The following is an 18,018-nucleotide window of genomic DNA, read 5'->3' as shown; positions in this document are numbered from 1 at the left end:
TTCTGGGAAACACGGTAGTTGGCATATGAATCAGACCTGTCATATAAGCAGGTGCACAACCATATAATATTTAAAAAATCATAGAACTTTAAAATATACCCGAGCTTCTATGGGCAACCAGTACAGTTCCACCAACAAATAGGGTAACTATTATGGGGAGGGGGGGGGACTGAATTTTTAAGTACGCTTTGAACAAAATTGTTTTCTCTATTCAAATATTATTTTTAGTATTAACAGCAGTGACTTGGAAGAAGGTGTTACAGAAGTGACAACAGCATCCTTGATGGGGGGGGGGGGGGGGGGGAGGCAGTACAGAAATGAAGGCATACAGCCTGGACTGGGGTGAAGAATGGGCATATAGAACATGGGCATCATTATTGCCTATAATTCTGTAATTAACTGCTGTAATTAAACTGTGAACCCAGGTTACAAAACAGCTTCGGTATGAATGTAACTACTTTTAGCACTCTCACACTAACTGTTCATATAAATCAGATTTTATAGGAGGCAATACATTACTAGAAAAGTTTTGGATGATAACGGCAGTCTATTTTATGCTTTTGTTACAACAACCCAAAAAAATTTCCCACTGAATGAGAATGCACAGTAGTTTAGAAAAATATAATCCTGCTACTCAAAGCACTCCTTGTCCTTTTGTTCTGGAATTTAAAATTTGGTCTTGTTTCACATCTTTTGAAATAATGCGTATAACTACAGTAGCCACAACTTATTTTGAAAAAGATTCTGTCCAGGTAACTTCAGATAGTTATGAAAGACAACTTAAACAAGAACCACCCCCCCCCCCCCCCCCCCCACACACAATTTTTTTTTCTAAAATAGTTTGTACTACACTAACTTGTTATCCTATAGATTTACGGGGACTGACAAATACAAATATGATTTCAGTTTAAGATGTTTTATTTAAGATAACCTTAGAACAGGTGGCACTACGAAACAGAGGGCCTTAGCTTTTTTCCAGTAGGCACCATTTGGTATAAAACCCTAAACAAAACTCAGGTCCATATAAACATTCAACACAGTATCACAGAACTGCAAGTCAAATCAATGTAATAGCACCTAAGTTCATGCACACTTAACCCTTCTGAGAGTTACCAGCACATATAGCCTGGTCCACGGATCATATTTATTGATGTAATAAAACAGTACAGTTAGTGTCAGATCAAACCACAAAGTTGGGGAGAAAAAAAAAAAAAAAAAAAAAAAGAGTAAATGGAAAAGGAAATTTGAACAAGTCATATGGTAAAATCACACAAAGACAGCAGATGTGTATTGTGATGACATTCCTAAATAAAAAGGACTCGAAATATTTTCAGTTATCAGTATCTATATGAAAAATAAAGATGTTAATAACAAAGTGCATTAAAATCAAACATCAAATACCAAGCAACTCAATGTACTATGACATTTTGCTAAGAACGCATGTTTTACAATCTTATAGAAATCTCCTATGTCACGTAGGGTAAGTAGAACACTTTTACTTAATATCAGTTACACAATAATAGTGTGAACTTCCACGAGTACAGCAAAGGGGTTTCTGAACTGGCAAAGTGAATACTTTAGGAAGGTTAATTTTTTTAAAAACTTGACATCTTATTAAATGCTACTAGCTCTTCCAGTTAAAATACATCTTTACAATTACCAATTGTAAACAGCTGGGCTCATTAGATCATCTGAATCCATCATACAGCTCTATAAGAACAGTTTAAAAATACGAGACGTATTTTCAACGCACTTATAAAGTTTCACAGGTTACCATGTAACTTTGTAAGTCTGACTGCTTTGAAAATTAGCCCCATAGTGTACTAACAAGATATACATCAGACTTAAAACATGATTTTATAGGCAAGAACTTCAGGAACAGAAATGCAAAGATTTTCTTTAAAAAAACAAAAAAAACACACACACACAAAAAACAAAAACAAGAAGTCATATAAATGGAGAACATGTTTCATGAATAACTGCTGGTATTTCCTTTAAGAAAATATATATTGTGCGACTGTGGCTACAATGCACTATAGTCAAAGCACTGTTTTTATGCAAAGTAACCCCTTCCACCCCCCCCCCCCCCCCAAAAAAAAAAAAAAAGATACAATACTTTTGTTTCAGGGTACAGCTACGTAACCCATAAGAAGTCTTCTAGCTGCCTAGGATAAAGACCATGTATGAAAGGCATGGTTGTATTATCTGCCCTACCAAAGATGCGTATTTGAAATCTGCTTTTGTAAAGGTATAAAAAAAAATTGCATGAACTGGAGATACTGAAAATACACTACTTAAGGATGTTATTTAATGTAATGATTAAAAAAAAAAGTTTAAGGAAAGTAAAAAGAGGATAGAAACAACTAACTGAAGTAGTGCAATATTGTAGCCAGGCTTCTAAAATCAGCTGTAGAAAATATAAATAGACTGCTTTGGGTGATGAGTCACCAGTGTCCAAAGGCTGAAATATTATGAGGAATCAGTTAACTTGATCAAGCGCTCGAAGCAAGTCTTCTCCCTGCAGAAGTTTTCTGCTGCCTTGTACAGGAGCATTCACTTCACAGTCATAACTGGTCAGTTCTGGCAAACCACTTGAATCCAATGACTGCCCTAGCAGCTTGCTTGCCACATCTGAAAAATGAAAGTAAAAACAACAAGGTTTGTTGTATCATTAATGTGGACAATTATACTGCTGGTAAAGTAGCAAATTGTAACTCTGTGGCATTTGACAATCCACTACAATGCCCATGCCCTAAGCATATGTGACCCTCTGGTTACAAAGATGAGTAAAATTGTACTTCGCTGCTTCAGAACTGGTTTCAAATGTTAACTGGAGAATGTCATTTGAACAGTTAAATGTAATCCTGTAAGGTGCCTATCACTTTAAAAAAATAAATAGTTTTAGTGGACATTTTCTCATTCATAATGTACTTTGCCTATTTACAAGGGGTTGGGGGGAGGGGGGTGGCAAAACTAACCTGTTGATAATAAGATGACTATCCTTTGCTCTGTTCCATTCTGGCTGCTAGATTCACAACCTTTTGCACGTTTCCAGGAAAGCATTTCTTCATTTCCAGCGGTGTTCGTCACCTGGAGTAAGGAGCCCTATAAAAAAACAGTAGGCTGTTATTTAACCTGCATTGCTCTAATAGTTCAACTGTTTCTCTCCGCATTCTGCTCTGTTTATAAGAGCTATAAAATTACTTTACATGGATTACTTGTATTGCTTAATTAAAACTGTACAACTATATACCACTGGGGACAAGCAGTACTACCTAATGCAGATAAGTTAAAGCAGCCAATTCACTGCCTTAGGCCCTTCAACTTCTCACATTTGAATATCAAGTGCATGGAAATATGTTACAATTTCAGAAACAGCAGTTTCTCCTACTGGCTTAAGACAGCAGTTCAATCCGCTTGCAAGAACTGCTTGTGACTCTTCCTCTCCTTCATGCTCTCTGTGCATGAAGTACTGGTAATAATGCTTTAGACTCGTATCACAGGTGGGACAAAATATAGAAACTAACTACAGGACATCTGACTGCACAAATTAATCTACTATGGGCTTGAACCATTCGGTTTACAAAAATTATGAAGAGTGATACTCCAAATCAAATTCTGTAGGCATTCAATGCACCTTTCATGGTGCTGGACACCATCAAAATCTGGTGAAACAAAGTCCACCCTAATGGTGGTGGCACCTTCCTATGTACGAGTTGATTTCTGATGTTCACATGGCTCAAAAAAACACAATAATGCCCTGTTTCTTTTCCTTCTTGCTCCCACCACACCCCCTCCCAAGGTCCTATGGCATCTAACGTCCATCAAATCTGCTTGTGCCGAGCCTGGCTGTTATCCCCAGAGCACCTTGAATCCTCTCCCTTTCCCCTTCTGTATCCTGACAACCAGCACAGTGGGAATTGGCTTGCACTGATCCTCTGCTAATGCTACTGTACAATCACTTGTCAACTAAGGATTCCTGGATACCAATAGCTATTTACCAAACAAATTCTGCACTATGATATATATACATATTAAATGTTCAAGTCTTCTTCAGTGCACAAAGAATGCATGATTTTAAATTTAATCCAGGCAAACAAGTCAGTGTTTTAACATCCCCTTTTGCCTAGTGTATTAGATTTCTCAATTACTAGTTGACCAAAAGCAGTAATTAATATACTTAAAACCCATTACTTACAATTCCCACTGCCTGGAAGAGAGAGCCATCGTGTTCCATCTTTCGCTTTCTCTGAACATTGTGCAATGCTAACATCTTTGGATTTATCTCCTCTGCCATAGCTGGAATTCTGTAACAGCATCAGGTAATATTAAGAGTTACAGAAAGATCATATTTGTAAACATATTAAAATCAGCCACTCATAGGTATGTAATTATAGGTCTATTCACTGTAAACTTCCCTGAAAAAAAAAAAGTACAATATTGATTTTCTAACAGCCTTTCAACTAAAGCCTGGCGTGCACTAGATACAAAAATAAAAGGCTGCAAGTGCAAAGCCTGCACACTGTTGAGGGTGTTCCGCATGTCCCCATACAGATATCACTACATGGTTAGTGTATTAGTAAATGCTTCCTATTTAAAGGGTGGAAAATGCATCTGAGCTAAATGCAATGAGCAGTCTATAACCATTTCCCGGCCATTTCTCTTCTCCCTTGCTTTTGGCGCCTAACCACCTTCCCCATTCCTGTTACCTACACTGACTACGTAGTCTGTTACCTTTAGATTGTAAGCTCTCTTGAGCAGGGACTGTCCCTCCCCGTGTTTAAACTTGTACAGCGCTGCGTAACCCTGGCAGCGCTATAGAAATGCTAAGTAGTAAATGCTAAGTAGTAGTAGTAGTAACAGTTATAGACTCATGCACGGACACCACATGCTAATTTATACTACCTGTTTAGCACACTTTAGTAAAGGGGATCCCAAATTGCTGATTTATCTAGTAATAACTGAAGAGTGATACTTCTATATTTCTGTTCTAGGAGGACACTTATACTTGCCAAGGTTGCCACTCAGGAGGAAAGGACTTGGAAATGCTAAAAACATACTAGGTGCATTAAGAAAAGGAGGAACACTTACAGAAAGAGGGCAGTAATATTATCATCTCTATAGGTCTCTGGTAAAATCCCCACTTAAGATAGTCAATTCAAAGGACAGCCACCAAAATGGTGAATTGTCATACTATATGCCGTACACAAAGAGAACAACGGTGCCAAAGTACAGCCAAATACTAGCTTCTGGTGCTTGATAGCTTCAATCTTGTACTTCACCATCACGCCCCTCAAAAGTGTCTCTACTGCTGCAGCCCTGCAACCACACTGCTTCTTACCTGCCCAAAGCCTCTCTCTAACGTCCTGCCTCCTTGGACAGAACTTCCTGTTTTTGGACAGGACACTACAGTGAGAGGCTTCAGGCGGGTGAGAAGCAGCGTGATTTCAATACTGCAGTATTAAAGACAAGTTTTGAGGGCCGCGAGGTAGAGGGTGAGAGGAGTGGGGGTGGGGGGGGGGGGATGGCTGGCTACAGAAGAGGAAGTATGGGGAAAGGGGAGAAACAGGATCTGCAGGAGGGCCTCTTCTTGGTTACCCCTGTGGCCAGAGTGTGCACATTTGGCAACCGCATAAACCTCTCCACCTCCTCAGGAGGGAGAGAATATAGTCTGTCCAGGACCTTGGACCCTCGTAGGATTCTGTCCAGAGCTCCCACTAGGCCAGGGGTAGGCAACTCCGGTCCTCGAGAGCTGCAGGCAGGTCAGTTTTTCAGGATATCTACAATGAACAGAACAAAAAAAGTGAGAACGAATGAGGATACCAAAAAATGTATTTATTCATATAAAAAATGATAAATGATGACCCGAGGAGAGGAGACCCAAGTGAGTCCAACTTCATCATTCTTCTCAGAGCGTATGCACATCATACTACTTGAGGTTGTAAAAGACCCCTGAGGCAGGCCTTTGGGCCGAAACATGGCCGTGTCGGGTCATCATTTATCATTTTTTATATGAATACATACATTTTTTGGTATCCTCATTCGTTCTCCTCACTTTTTTTGTTCTATATCTCACGGTTCCGTGAGGGTTTCCTTTTTGTTGTGGCTATCTACAATGAATATGCATGAGATAGATTTGCATACCATGGAGGCAGTGCTTGCAAATCTAACTCTTGCATATTCATTGTGGATATCCTGAAAACCTGACCTGCCTGCGGCTCTTGAGGACTGGAGTTGCCTACCCCTGCACTAGGCCATCTTACGGAACAGTGCCTTGTGAAGGGAAAGGTGCTTAGGTGGTCCCTAGATGGGGGTCCTCCTCCAAGGTTCAATCAAGGTGACCAAGGAAAGCCTCAGGGCTTCAGACACAAATCAATAAGGTAAGAAAGTTCTTCTTGTCTAAACAACCGAATGACCAAGGAGTGCTCCTCCGGGGGGGGGGGGGGGGGGGGGGGGGGGGCAGCCTCAGCAGACAACAAGCTACAGCCAAATTGGCGCTCAGGGATCCCCAGGCCTGGGACAGGTGAAGAAATAAAGAACCTCACTTCACCAAGTCCCGATGGGGCTGGGACAGATCCAGCTGAAGAGAAACAGCAGCAGGATCCAACATGGCTGCCGCTCATGCCAAAGGCATTGGGAGCCTCAGAAGACCTCGGCGGAGATCCCCCTAACCCCACCCCCTCCCCCCCAGGTGCCATTTCCAAAACAGGAAATGATCTATCACATAAGGGACAGAGGGAGCCAGCAGCTGTGCTCAGCTCCCAGCTCCCACAGGCAGTGCAGAGCCAGCTTGCCCAGCTATATGGCCAACACAGAGTGTGGAGATGCTCTCTTGTTTTGTTTAATTTCATTTTCCTTTTTATTTGATTTTTTTTTTCCATTTTAAGCTAGCTTTATTCTCCTGACAGTAGGGGAACACAGCTAGACCAGGGAACCCAGTCAAAATGCAACAACAACAACTCAGGGGCCCCAAAGGGACTGAGCTGCATGCCTCACCAAGTTATCACTGGTGGGACTACAGAGCCATGACCCGGACTCTACCAGGTCCACTCTACTACTACTAGATGTATGCAGCACTGTACACTAAACATGTAAAAAGTGCCCTGTTCAATAGAGTTTACAATGTAATCAAGACAAATAGGACAAATAAGCGATAGAATACCTGAGGAAGGAGATGATGGGCTGGGAGGAAATACGAGAAGTGGAAGGACAGTGGTCCAGGCTGAAAGAAGCTATAAATAAGGCCACGAACCTTTATGTAAGGAAAGTAAATAAAAGCAAGAGAAAAAGGAAACCGATATGGTTCTCCAAGCAAGTGGCTGAGAAAATAAAGGCTAAAGAGTTGGCGTTCCAGAAATACACAAAAACTAAAGAAAAGGAACACAAGGAGGAATACAGGATGAAACTGAAAGAAGTCAAGAGAGAGATACGTCTGGCGAAAGCACAAGCTGAAGAACAAATGGCTAGAAATGTAAGGAGGGGTGACAAAAATTTCTTCAGGTATATAAGTGAAAGGAGAATGACTAAAAAGGGAATTGTGAGACTAAAAGATACTGCGAACCGCTATGTGGATAATGATGAAGAAAAAGCAAATTTGCTAAATAGATACTTTTGTTCTGTTTTCACAGAAGAAAATCCTGGAGAAGGACCGCGATGGACTGCAAAAAGTATAAATGAGATTGAAGTGGATAGGGCACCGTTCACGGAAGAGAGTGTGTATAACATAGTAAAATAGTAGATGACGGCAGAAAAAGACCTGCACGGTCCATCCAGTCTGCCCAACAAGATAACTCATCTGTGCTACTTTTTGTGTATACCCTACTTTGATTTGTACCTGTGCTCTTCAGGGCACAGAGCGTATAAGTCTGCCCAGCACTATCCCCGCCTCCCAACCACCAGCCCCGCCTCCCAACCACTGGCTCTGGCACAGACCGTATAAGTCTGCCCAGCTCTATCCTCGCCTCCCAACCACTGGCTCTGGCACAGACCGTACAAGTCTGCCCAGCACTATCCCCGCCTCCCAACCACCAGTCCCACTTCCCACCACCGGCTCTGGCACAGACCATATAAGTCTTCCCAGCACTATCCCCGCCTCCCTACCACCAGCCCCGCCTCCCGATCTTGACTAAGCTCCTGAGGAGAGTGTGTATGAACAGCTTGAAAAGCTAAAGGTGGATAAAGCCATGGGACCGGATGGGATCCACCCCAGGATATTGAGGGAGCTCAGAGAGCTTCTGGCGGGTCCTCTTAAAGATTTGTTTAACATATCCTTGCAGACGGGAGAGGTTCCGAAGGATTGGAGAACGGCGGAGGTGGTCCCTCTTCACAAGAGTGGTGATAGGGAAGAAGCTGGAAACTACAGGCCGGTAAGCCTCACTTCGATTATTGGAAAAATAATGGAAGCGATGCTGAAGCAAAGGAAAGTGAATTTCCTGGAAGCCAATAAGTTGCAAGATCCGAGACAACATGGTTTTACCAAAGGGAAATCGTGCCAAACGAATCTCACTGAGTTCTTTTATTGGGTGACAGGAGAATTGAATCAGGGACGAGCTATGGACGTAATCTACTTAGATTTCAGCAAAGCTTTTGACACGGTTCCCCACAGGAGGCTCTTAAATAAACTGGAAGGGCTGAAGATAGGACCCGAAGTGGTGAACTGGATTAGGAACTGGTTGACGGACAGAAGCCAGAGGGTGGTGGTGAATGGAATTCGCTCGGAGGGAAAGGTGAGTAGTGGTGTGCCTCAGGGATCGGTGCTGGGGCCGATTCTGTTCAATATATTTGTGAGTGACATTGCCGAAGGGTTAGAAGGTAAAGTTTGCCTATTTGCGGATGATACTAAGATCTGCAACAGAGTGGACACCCGGGAAGGAGTGGAAAACATGAAAAAGGATCTGAGGAAGCTAGAAGAATGGTCTAAGGTTTGGCAATTAAAATTCAATGCGAAGAAATGCAAAGTGATGCACTTAGGGAATAGAAACCCTCGGGAGATGTATGTGTTAGGCGGGGAGAATCTGATAGGTACGGACGGGGAGAGGGATCTTGGGGTGATAGTATCTGAAGGCGACGAAACAGTGTGACAAGGCGGTGGCCGTAGCTAGAAGGTTGTCAGGCTGTATAGAGAGAGGTGTGACCAGAAGAAGAAAGGAGGTGTTGATGCCCCTGTATAAGTCGTTGGTGAGGCCCCACCTAGAGTATTGTGTTCAGTTTTGGAGGCCGTACCCTGCGAAGGATTTAAAAAGAATTGAAGCGGTGCAAAGAAAAGCTACGAGAATGGTAAGGGATTTGCGTTACAAGACGTATGAGGAGAGACTTGATGACCTGAACATGTATACTCTGGAAGAAATAAGAAACAGGGGTGATGTGATACAGACGTTCAAATATTTGAAAAGTATTAATCCGCAAACGAACCTTTTCCAGAGGTGCGAAGGCAGTAGAACGAGAGGACATGAAATGAGATTGAAGGGGGGCAGACTCAAGAAAAATGTCAGGAAGTATTTTTTCACGGAGAGAGTAGTGGATGCTTGGAATGCCCTCCCGCGGGAGGTGGTGGAAATGAAAATGGTAACAGAATTCAAACACACGTGGGATAAACATAAAGGAATCCTATTCAGAAGGAATGGATCCTAAGGAGCTTAGCCGAGATTGGGTGGCAGAGCCAGCCGGTGGTGGGAAGCGAGGATAGTGCTGGCCAGACTTATACGGTCTGTGCCAGTGGTGGGAGGCGGGCTGGTGGTTGGGAGGCGGGGATAGTGCTGGACAGACTTATACGGTCTGTGCCCTGAAGAGGACAGGTACAAATCAAAGTAGGGTATACACAAAAAGTAGCACATATGAGTTTGTCTTCTTGGGCAGACTGGATGGACCATGCAGGTCTTTGTCTGCCGTCATTTACTATGTTACTAAGGTGGGAATGATAAAACAGCGAACAGGAGTTGGGGGTTAAAAGCAGCCTCAAAAAGGTGATCTTTTAGCCTAGATTTGAAGACAACCAGGGCTAGAGCTGGAGCTTGACATACTGACTCAGGAAGTCTATTGCAGGCGTATGGTGCAGCAAGATAAAAGGAACAGACGTCTGAGTTGGCAAGGAAGGAGAAGGGTACAGATAAGAGATTTAACCGATGAGTTCCCGGGTAGGAGTCTACAGAGAGATAAGAGTGGAGAGGTGCTGAGGAGCTGCAGAGTGAATGCACTTGTAAGTTAAGAAGAGGAGTTTGAACTGTATGCAGAAATAGACAGGGAACCAATGAAATGACTTGAGGAGCGTAGCGACATTGGTTGAATATAAACTGTGCAGCAAAATTTTGAATGGATTGAAGGGGAGAGGGGAGGCTTGTGAGAAGCAAGTTAGAGTAGTCTTAAGCATGAGGTGGATAAGAGTGGATAAAGGTTTTGTTAGTGTGCTCAGCAAGGAAGGGATGAATTTTTGTGATATTATGGAGAAAGAAACAGCAGGTTTTAGCAGTCTGTTGGATATGTGCAGAGGAGGAGAGAGAGACAGACAGACAAGAAGGATGAGAGTGTTATCCACAGAGACAGAGAATGGGGAAGAGGAGAGATGGGTTTAGGAAGAAAGATAAGAAGCTCAGTCTTGGCCATGTTTAGTTTCAGATGGGGGTGAGTCATCCAGGCAACAATGTCAATCAAGGCAGGCTGAGACTTAAGCCTGCATTCCTGCTGAAATTTCTGGTGTGGAGAGGTAGATCTGGGAGATATCAGCATAAAAGTAATACTGAAAAACATGAGAGCTATCAGAGTACCACGGGAATATACACAGATGAGAAATAAGAGGTCCCAAGACAGAGCCCTGAGGTACATCAACTGATAGTGGAATAGAAAAGGAGAAGGATACACCATAGCATACACTAAAAGTGTGATAGAAGAAGAAAACCAAGAAAGAACAGAGCCCCCCACGTGAAGACAGCGCTTCAAGGAGTAGGTGGTGACCAACAGTGTCAAAAGAAAGATCAAAAAGGAGGACACTAAAATAAAGAGAGACCTTTGGATCTGGCCAGGAACAGGTCAGACTCCAAGATCAAGAAGGAAGACACTAAAATAGAGACCTTTGGATCTAGCCAGGAACAGGTCATTGAAGACTCTAGCAAGGACTGTTTCAGTTGAATATAGAGGGCAAAGGAGCAATTAGATCTCACCTGCTAATGGGTTTCCCTTTAGCCCCTCTAGACTAGCACAGATGGGTTATGCAGTCCAACCAGCAGATGGAGACTGAGAACAACCTGAGCTTCAAGTGAACCTAAGTGGTCTGTGCAGTCCTCCAGAAACCAGCTTACACCTAGCAAAGCAGATGACCCACAGGACTAAACAACAAAGAGAAAACACTCCAAAAAGAAATCAAAATCTCCATCCAATTTCACCAACTTGATCCCCTGACCAAGGCTGTCTGAACTGTTGCTGCCAAATAGGAGGAACAGAATACACTAACCCCTATCACATGCAAGAAGGCTGGTATGGGGCTGAATCCCAACACTCCCCTGTGTTTTTTTTTTGTAGAGTCCTGAAAAAGAACTGACAAAACACTTCATGAGTGCGCCAGCTACAACCCCCCTCCCCCCCAAAAGACAAAACTACCATTCGCTGGGATGGCACTGTGCCAGTCTAGAGGGACTAAAGGAAAACCAATTAGCAGGTAAGATCTAATTGCTCCTTCCACAGTCTTTCTCTAGACCGACACAAATGGGAAATACCAGAGCAGTGATCATCATGGATGGGACCCACAGAGCTCTGCTGTCAGCACCCTGGCTCCAAACCATGCATTCTGACCTGCAAACACATTGAGGTGATAGTGGCATGTAAAGGAATGAAGAGAAGACCAGGCTGCAGCCTTACAAATTTCCATCAGAGAAACCAATGAATGCTCCACCCATGAAGCCGCCAAAGGGAATAGGCCATTCCAAAAATAAATCACCCAACAGGCAATAGCAGCTTTGGACGCCACCTCGCTCTTTTGTGAACCACCAAAAACACGAACAGATGATCCGAACAGCAAAACTCGTGAGTCACCCTCAAATAGCGACAGAGGGTTCTACAGACATCTAAAGAGTGCAAGCACTTCTGCTCCTCTGAGCCAGATCCATCCCCCAAAACGGGCAGGGAAACCTGATTGACATGAAACTGAGAAACCACCTTAGGCAGAAAAGAAAAAACCACCCAGAGAGCCTCTTTCTCCTGAAAAAACTGGAGGAAGGGCTCCCTACAGCACAGAGCCTGCAACTCAGAAACATACTGACCCGAAATCCAAAAGAGATCGAATCTGCGACTGGAGTTTGAGAATCCTGGCCTCCGGCAGAAAAACTCTGCCCACGCTGGTATTGAAACAAACTCTCAAATACTCCAAGGTCTGGGACGGCTGAAGATGACGTTTGTCCAGATTGGACTACCCAGCCCTAGAGCTGTGCACCACCTGGGCCGTAGCCTGCATACTCTAAGACTTCGCTCGGATAAGCCAATCCAGATACGGATGCACCAAAATACCCTCTCTGCGCACCTTGGAAAAGGTATGGGGTATGAAAAAGGTATGCCAGTCCAAAGGAGAGCACATCAAACTGATAATGCCTCCCCAAAATGGCGAAGCATAGGAAACGCTGATGACATGGGACAATAGGGACATGAGGGTACCGCTCCAGATCCAAAGATGACAGGAACTTCCTGGGCTGCACCGCTAAAATGACCAAGCGCAAGGTTTCCATGTGAAAGGAAAGGACCCGAAGAGTGCGATTTACCCTTTGAGATCCAGAATAGGCCTGTAGGAACCCTCTTTCTTGGGGACCACAAAATAGATGAACGAATAGATGTGCCCCATTCCCTCTTGGGGACAGAAATCCTGCCTTTAAGGCCACCAGCAGACGCAGGGTCTGCTGAACCACTCGTACTTTCCAAGGGGCACTGCAAGGTGACACAACGAAGATGTCCAAGCAAGGGGCGGGTGAACTCCAGTGCACAGCTGTCGTGAACCACCTCGAGCACCCACAGATCAGAGGTAATCAAGGTCCACTCCTGGTAGAATTCCCGCAGCCTTGCTCCTACGGAAACCAAGGATTGGACAACACCACATTCACTGTGCATGTCTGCTGGAGTCAGCTGCCAGTTCGGAAGTCCCAGCCCCTCAAAAGGACTGCACTCTCTGAAAGAATACACTGAGGGCCACCTCCTCTATCCAGCCTATAGCGATATGCATCCTTAAACCTAGATTTCCCAGATACGCCTCTGCCCACTGGACGAGGCCTATCTTCTGGAAGCGGAGGAACCTTAGTCTCTCCTAGACTTTTGACCAACTTATCCAGATTCTCACCAAATGATAGGGAGCCTCAGAAGGGAAACGCTCAATTTAAACTTGGACACTGTGTCCACCAACCAGCCCTGGAGCCACAACGACTGCCGGACCGCTACACCAAGAGCCATAGACTTAAGAGGACACATGGAGCAGATCATACAAGGCATCCGACAAGGAGATGCCCATCTCCAACTTGGCAGCCTCCTGATCCACTAAGGGTCAATCATTCGACTCTGTCCAAAATGTGCTCTGCCCTGCAAACAGCTGCCTGAACAGCCAATGCAGCCACAAGAAAACTCTGCTTAAGCAGCACTTCCAGGTGACGATCCTGGGAGTCCCTAAGGGTGGAGCCATCATCCACGGGCATCGTATTCTTCTTGGTGACCGCCAAGAGTATGGCGTCCATCATGAGGTGACACAAGGATTCCCGATCCTGCTCTGGAATGGGATAAAGGCGAACCATGGACTTCACAAACTGAAAAGGGGCTTCTCATTTTCCCCCCCAAACCCACCTCCCCACTCCCCCCGTTTTCTATTTCTTTTGATGGCTCTCTCATTCTCCCTGTCTCCTCAGCTCGAAACGTTGGGGTCACCTTTGACTCTTCTCTCTCCTTCTTTGCTCATATCCAGCAGATTGCCAAGACCTGTCATTTCTTTCTTTACAACATCCGCTCCTTTCTTTCCGAGCACTCTACCAAAACCCTCATCCACACTCTTGTCACCTCTCGTTTAGACTACTGCAATCTGCTTCTTGCTGGCCTCCCACTTAGTCACCTCTCCCCTCTCCAATCGGTTCAAACTCTGCTGCCCGTCTTTTTAAATAAATATTACTTAGACTGCCACCGATTGGTTCCTTTTGGCTGCTAGGAGAGGAAACAACCCAATAGTTCAGGATGGTGCGGCTGGACATTACAGAACTGAAGTTTTATCGTCAACAAATACAGAAATTCTATGATTGGAATCCCCCATTGTGACCCTTGCCACATCAAGACTTTCCTGTATTGACTAAGCTCTAATGTTAATACAAACAATAAGAGGGATCATGAATATCCCTTTCTCATCCCACACTCCTGGAATAAATGTCATGCAAGCTGAGTGGGCTTTATATAATGCCTTAGCCCACCTTTTCCAAAACCTTGAACAAAAAAAGGCCACCCAACACTACTGAAAGCCTTTTCTGCATTAATTGCTATTTAACACCATGCAGCACATGGCTGCCATTACTGTGGCAAAGTGCACAGTTTTTTTCAGACAGTACATACTTTTTAATGTATGCCATTAGTTTACTGGATTGGAGATAACAATATTTCTTAGTAAGTGCATTAGAACACAACACTGATCTGACTCCCCCATTTTGAGGACTTTTAACAATAGAGATGTGAACAGATTTATTTCTTATATCTAGTTTTTTAGTTTACTTGTATATTTGAAAATGCACTGAAATGTTTTTTGTTTTTTTTTTTTTAAATACAACAGACCATCACCACTCAAGTTAGCATACCATTCTAATAGTACATGCTGCACTGAGGTTTTGATTGTAAGCCCTGTAGTGGAACTGACATCACAGCCCTGGATAGCAGCCTGATCCCTGAGCGCCTGCTTCCCCACTAACTTAACTTGCTTAATTCTTTGTCACTCGCTTTTGCATTATCCTTACCTGTGCTTCTGAAGTGTGGGAGAGACAATATTATGGCTTCATGAAGTAAATCTGCTACTAAGGGGGGGGGGGGGGGGGGGAGATAAAATCCCCCATAAGCTGGGACCCATGAGTCCTCAGGCCCCGATTCCCTGTCTGAGTCGGAGCCCTTGCAGTCGGCGGCCGCTATCAGAATGCCGCTTCCTCTTGCAGCGTATCTTGACGTCTTAAGCGCTATTTCATGGAAATTCACCAAGAGTTGAAAAGCACAAATGATGAGATTTTGGAGAAAACCGAGTCTGTGCATGGGGACCTTACAGATTTGGGTGCAAGAGTGGAGGACTTGACACCCACAATGATAAGAATACCGAGGACCTAGAAACACTATGCACTCAGACGGGATCTCTGTTTGCAATATGAAGATATGTTACTTAAACTTGATGATTTGGAGAAGTACTCAGTCAGTGGAAAAATCTGAGAAAACAAAAGATGTTCCTGCCACTGTGCAGCTGCTTTGCATTCAGCTTCCTGGCAGAGATGGGGTGCAGCCCCAGTTGAGCTCGAGCGCACATATTGTGGACTGGATCAGCCCCCACCCTCCTAGTGGTGCAATTTGCTTATCTATTAGCAAGCTTGTCAAAAGGGAACTTTACATTATCAGGATGCTCAGGTCCAAGTGTTCCAGGATCTTTCTGTGCTTAAGTGGAAGGATTTTAAACCGGTGTTAGAGATTTTACAAAAGCAAAAGATATCATACCGTTGGAGCTTCCCCTTTGCTTTGTGTTTGAAGGCAAGGCTCACAGAGTGAAAACCATCTGAGGCTTGGCGGATCCTGCAGGGGTTGGAGGGAGTTCCTCTCTCATCTATATCATCATCATCGGTAGTGGCTCCAGCTACTTGCACTAAACTGCAACAGTGGCAGCGAGTCCCAGATAAAGCGCAGAAGATGCAGCAGTTCCCTTCTGCTGGGATTCATTGAACTTTGACTTCTCTGTAATGTCAATACATCTTGATACCTGTTGATTGTTAAATTTGGAGCTGCTGCTTCTCTTCTTTGAAGTAACATCCTTCTTTGTTGGTGTGTACGTTTACCGTTTACAAAAGTGGGCTTGAGATCTAGCTTCAGGAATTTTCTCTATATATTCCGTTATATACACTGTTAAAAAGCATGTGTGGCTGTGTGAACTGATGTGTCATTTGAACTCTATGTTTTTGAGCAAGGGATTTATTTTGCCTTGTTTTTCTTCTTGCATTGTGGGTGAAGGGGGCAGGGTTGGACTGGGGTTGTGGGTCAAGACCTCTATTTCCTTGCAATGTGGGCTTTTGCTTGAAGCATTTGTAGTTTTGTTTTTTTTTAATGTTTGGGCTTGGGGGGGTTCTAGGTGGCTGGATTTTTGTTGGTTAGAGCAGTTTTTTTTTTTTTTTTTGTTGGGGAAGGAGATAGTACTACTTTGGTTCTTTCATGCAGGGGGAGGAATTCTTTCTATATTCTGAGTGGTTTGCTTATTTTCTTCTGGGGAGGTATGGGGAGTTTTCCACCAACCGTGAAATTTCTTTGCTTTTTTTTTGTTGTTGTTAGTTTATTGAACATGGGAATTGACCTTTAGATTTTAACTTAGAATGTAAAGGGACTTAATTCTACTAGGAAGAGAAAATCAACCCCAGGTTGTGATTATGCAAGACACATATTTTAAAGTGGAGCATGAATCCTTCTTTCACAACGTTCAGTTTTCTAAGATGTTATTTGTTTTTTTTATGTTTCTCTTGTCTGTCCAGATTGAACGAGTGAAGCGTGATCCTAACAGGTGGTACACATTTTCCTCATGTTACACATGGTGATGGATTTTACTTATGTTACTTTTTTTTTTTTTAATATGAAACTAACCCTTTGCTTTCTTCATTTGTTGTTAGTAAGTTAATAGGCGATTTCAATGCCTGTTTGCAGCCTGGCTTGGATTGACCGGGGGGGGGGGGGGGGGGGGGTAACAGGGCCTCTCTACTGGCAATTATATCCATAACTCTAAAGCTTTCTGGCATTTATCTCTGTCCTAGGGCTGGCGGATGCTTGGAGGCTACCCAATCCTAGGAGTTGATACATTTTATTCCTCCTTATGGCTCCTATTCTAGGATCGATTATTTGCTTGTTGATACTGCTTCTCTCACTGATTTTGTATCCTATGTAGGCATACTTGCCACTTCCGATCACACTCCTACTTGGGTTGACTTATTTGATGTTGGGGGATGTGGAGTGGAGGAGTAGCTTAATGGTTAGTGCAGCAGACTTTGATCCTGGGAATTGGGTCCGATTCCCATTGCAGGTCCTGGTGACTCTGGGCAAGTCACTTAACCCTCCATTGCCCCAGGTACAAGTAAGTACCTGTATATACTATGTAAACTGCTTTGAATGTAGTTGCAAAAACCACAGAAAGGCGGTATATATCAATTTTCATACCCTTTCCAAGGATTGGAGGAGTGGCCTAGGGCTTTGATCCTGGCAACTTGGGTTCGATTCCCACTGCAGTTCCTTGTGACCTTGGCCAAGTCACTTAACCCTTCATTGCCCCAGGTACAAAAACTTAAGACTGTGAGCCCTCTAGGGACAGAGAAAGTACCTGTATATAATGTGTACAGCACTGCATACATCTAGAAGTGCTACAGAAATGATTAGTAGTAGCAGTAGAACCTAGGACTGGTTTCTTAATAATGCTTTGTTGAGACAAGTCTCTGGTTCAAGCTTATAGAGCTTTGCTTGAGCATAATTTGGACTCTGGCCCACCCTTAGGCATTTGGGTGCTCTTAAGGCAGTTTCTGGTGGGGGTTTCTAAAAGCTACTTCCCAACTTAGGCAGCAGGAGACTAGATTAATATAAGACTGTACTTCTTGTATTAGCAGCTTACAGCAATAACAAACTTACAGGCTCTGAATCTGTTTTTCAGCAGCTACAGGCTGACAGATTCCAATAAGATAGCTACTACACAGAAAATGTGGCCTATGCCTCTGCCAGGCTGAATCAAGCTTATGAGAAAAACAAGATAAACAGTATGTTGCCTTGCGCCTGCGTGGAAAACAGGCTGATAGAAGCATATATAAA

General features: G+C 43.7%; 1 protein-coding gene across 1 annotated transcript in view; it reads right to left on the bottom strand.

Annotated features, from left to right (window-relative positions):
* Positions 1–1,125: 1,125 nt before the first annotated feature.
* HIF1A (hypoxia inducible factor 1 subunit alpha) overlaps positions 1,126–18,018 on the bottom strand; it is a 121,250-nt gene continuing 104,357 nt past the window's right edge. The window contains exons 13-15 of the mRNA XM_030214155.1: positions 4,199–4,307; positions 2,979–3,105; positions 1,126–2,631 (exon numbers count right to left, since the gene is read on the bottom strand). Of these exons, the coding sequence (XP_030070015.1) occupies positions 2,480–2,631; positions 2,979–3,105; positions 4,199–4,307 (388 nt within the window). The 3' untranslated portion in view covers positions 1,126–2,479. The remainder of the gene's footprint in view (positions 2,632–2,978; positions 3,106–4,198; positions 4,308–18,018) is intronic.

The sequence above is a fragment of the Microcaecilia unicolor genome, chromosome 9 (assembly GCF_901765095.1).
Source record: "Microcaecilia unicolor chromosome 9, aMicUni1.1, whole genome shotgun sequence".
In the NCBI taxonomy this organism is placed as follows: Eukaryota; Metazoa; Chordata; class Amphibia; order Gymnophiona; family Siphonopidae; genus Microcaecilia; species Microcaecilia unicolor.
This window is presented reverse-complemented; position numbering and strand designations above follow the sequence as displayed.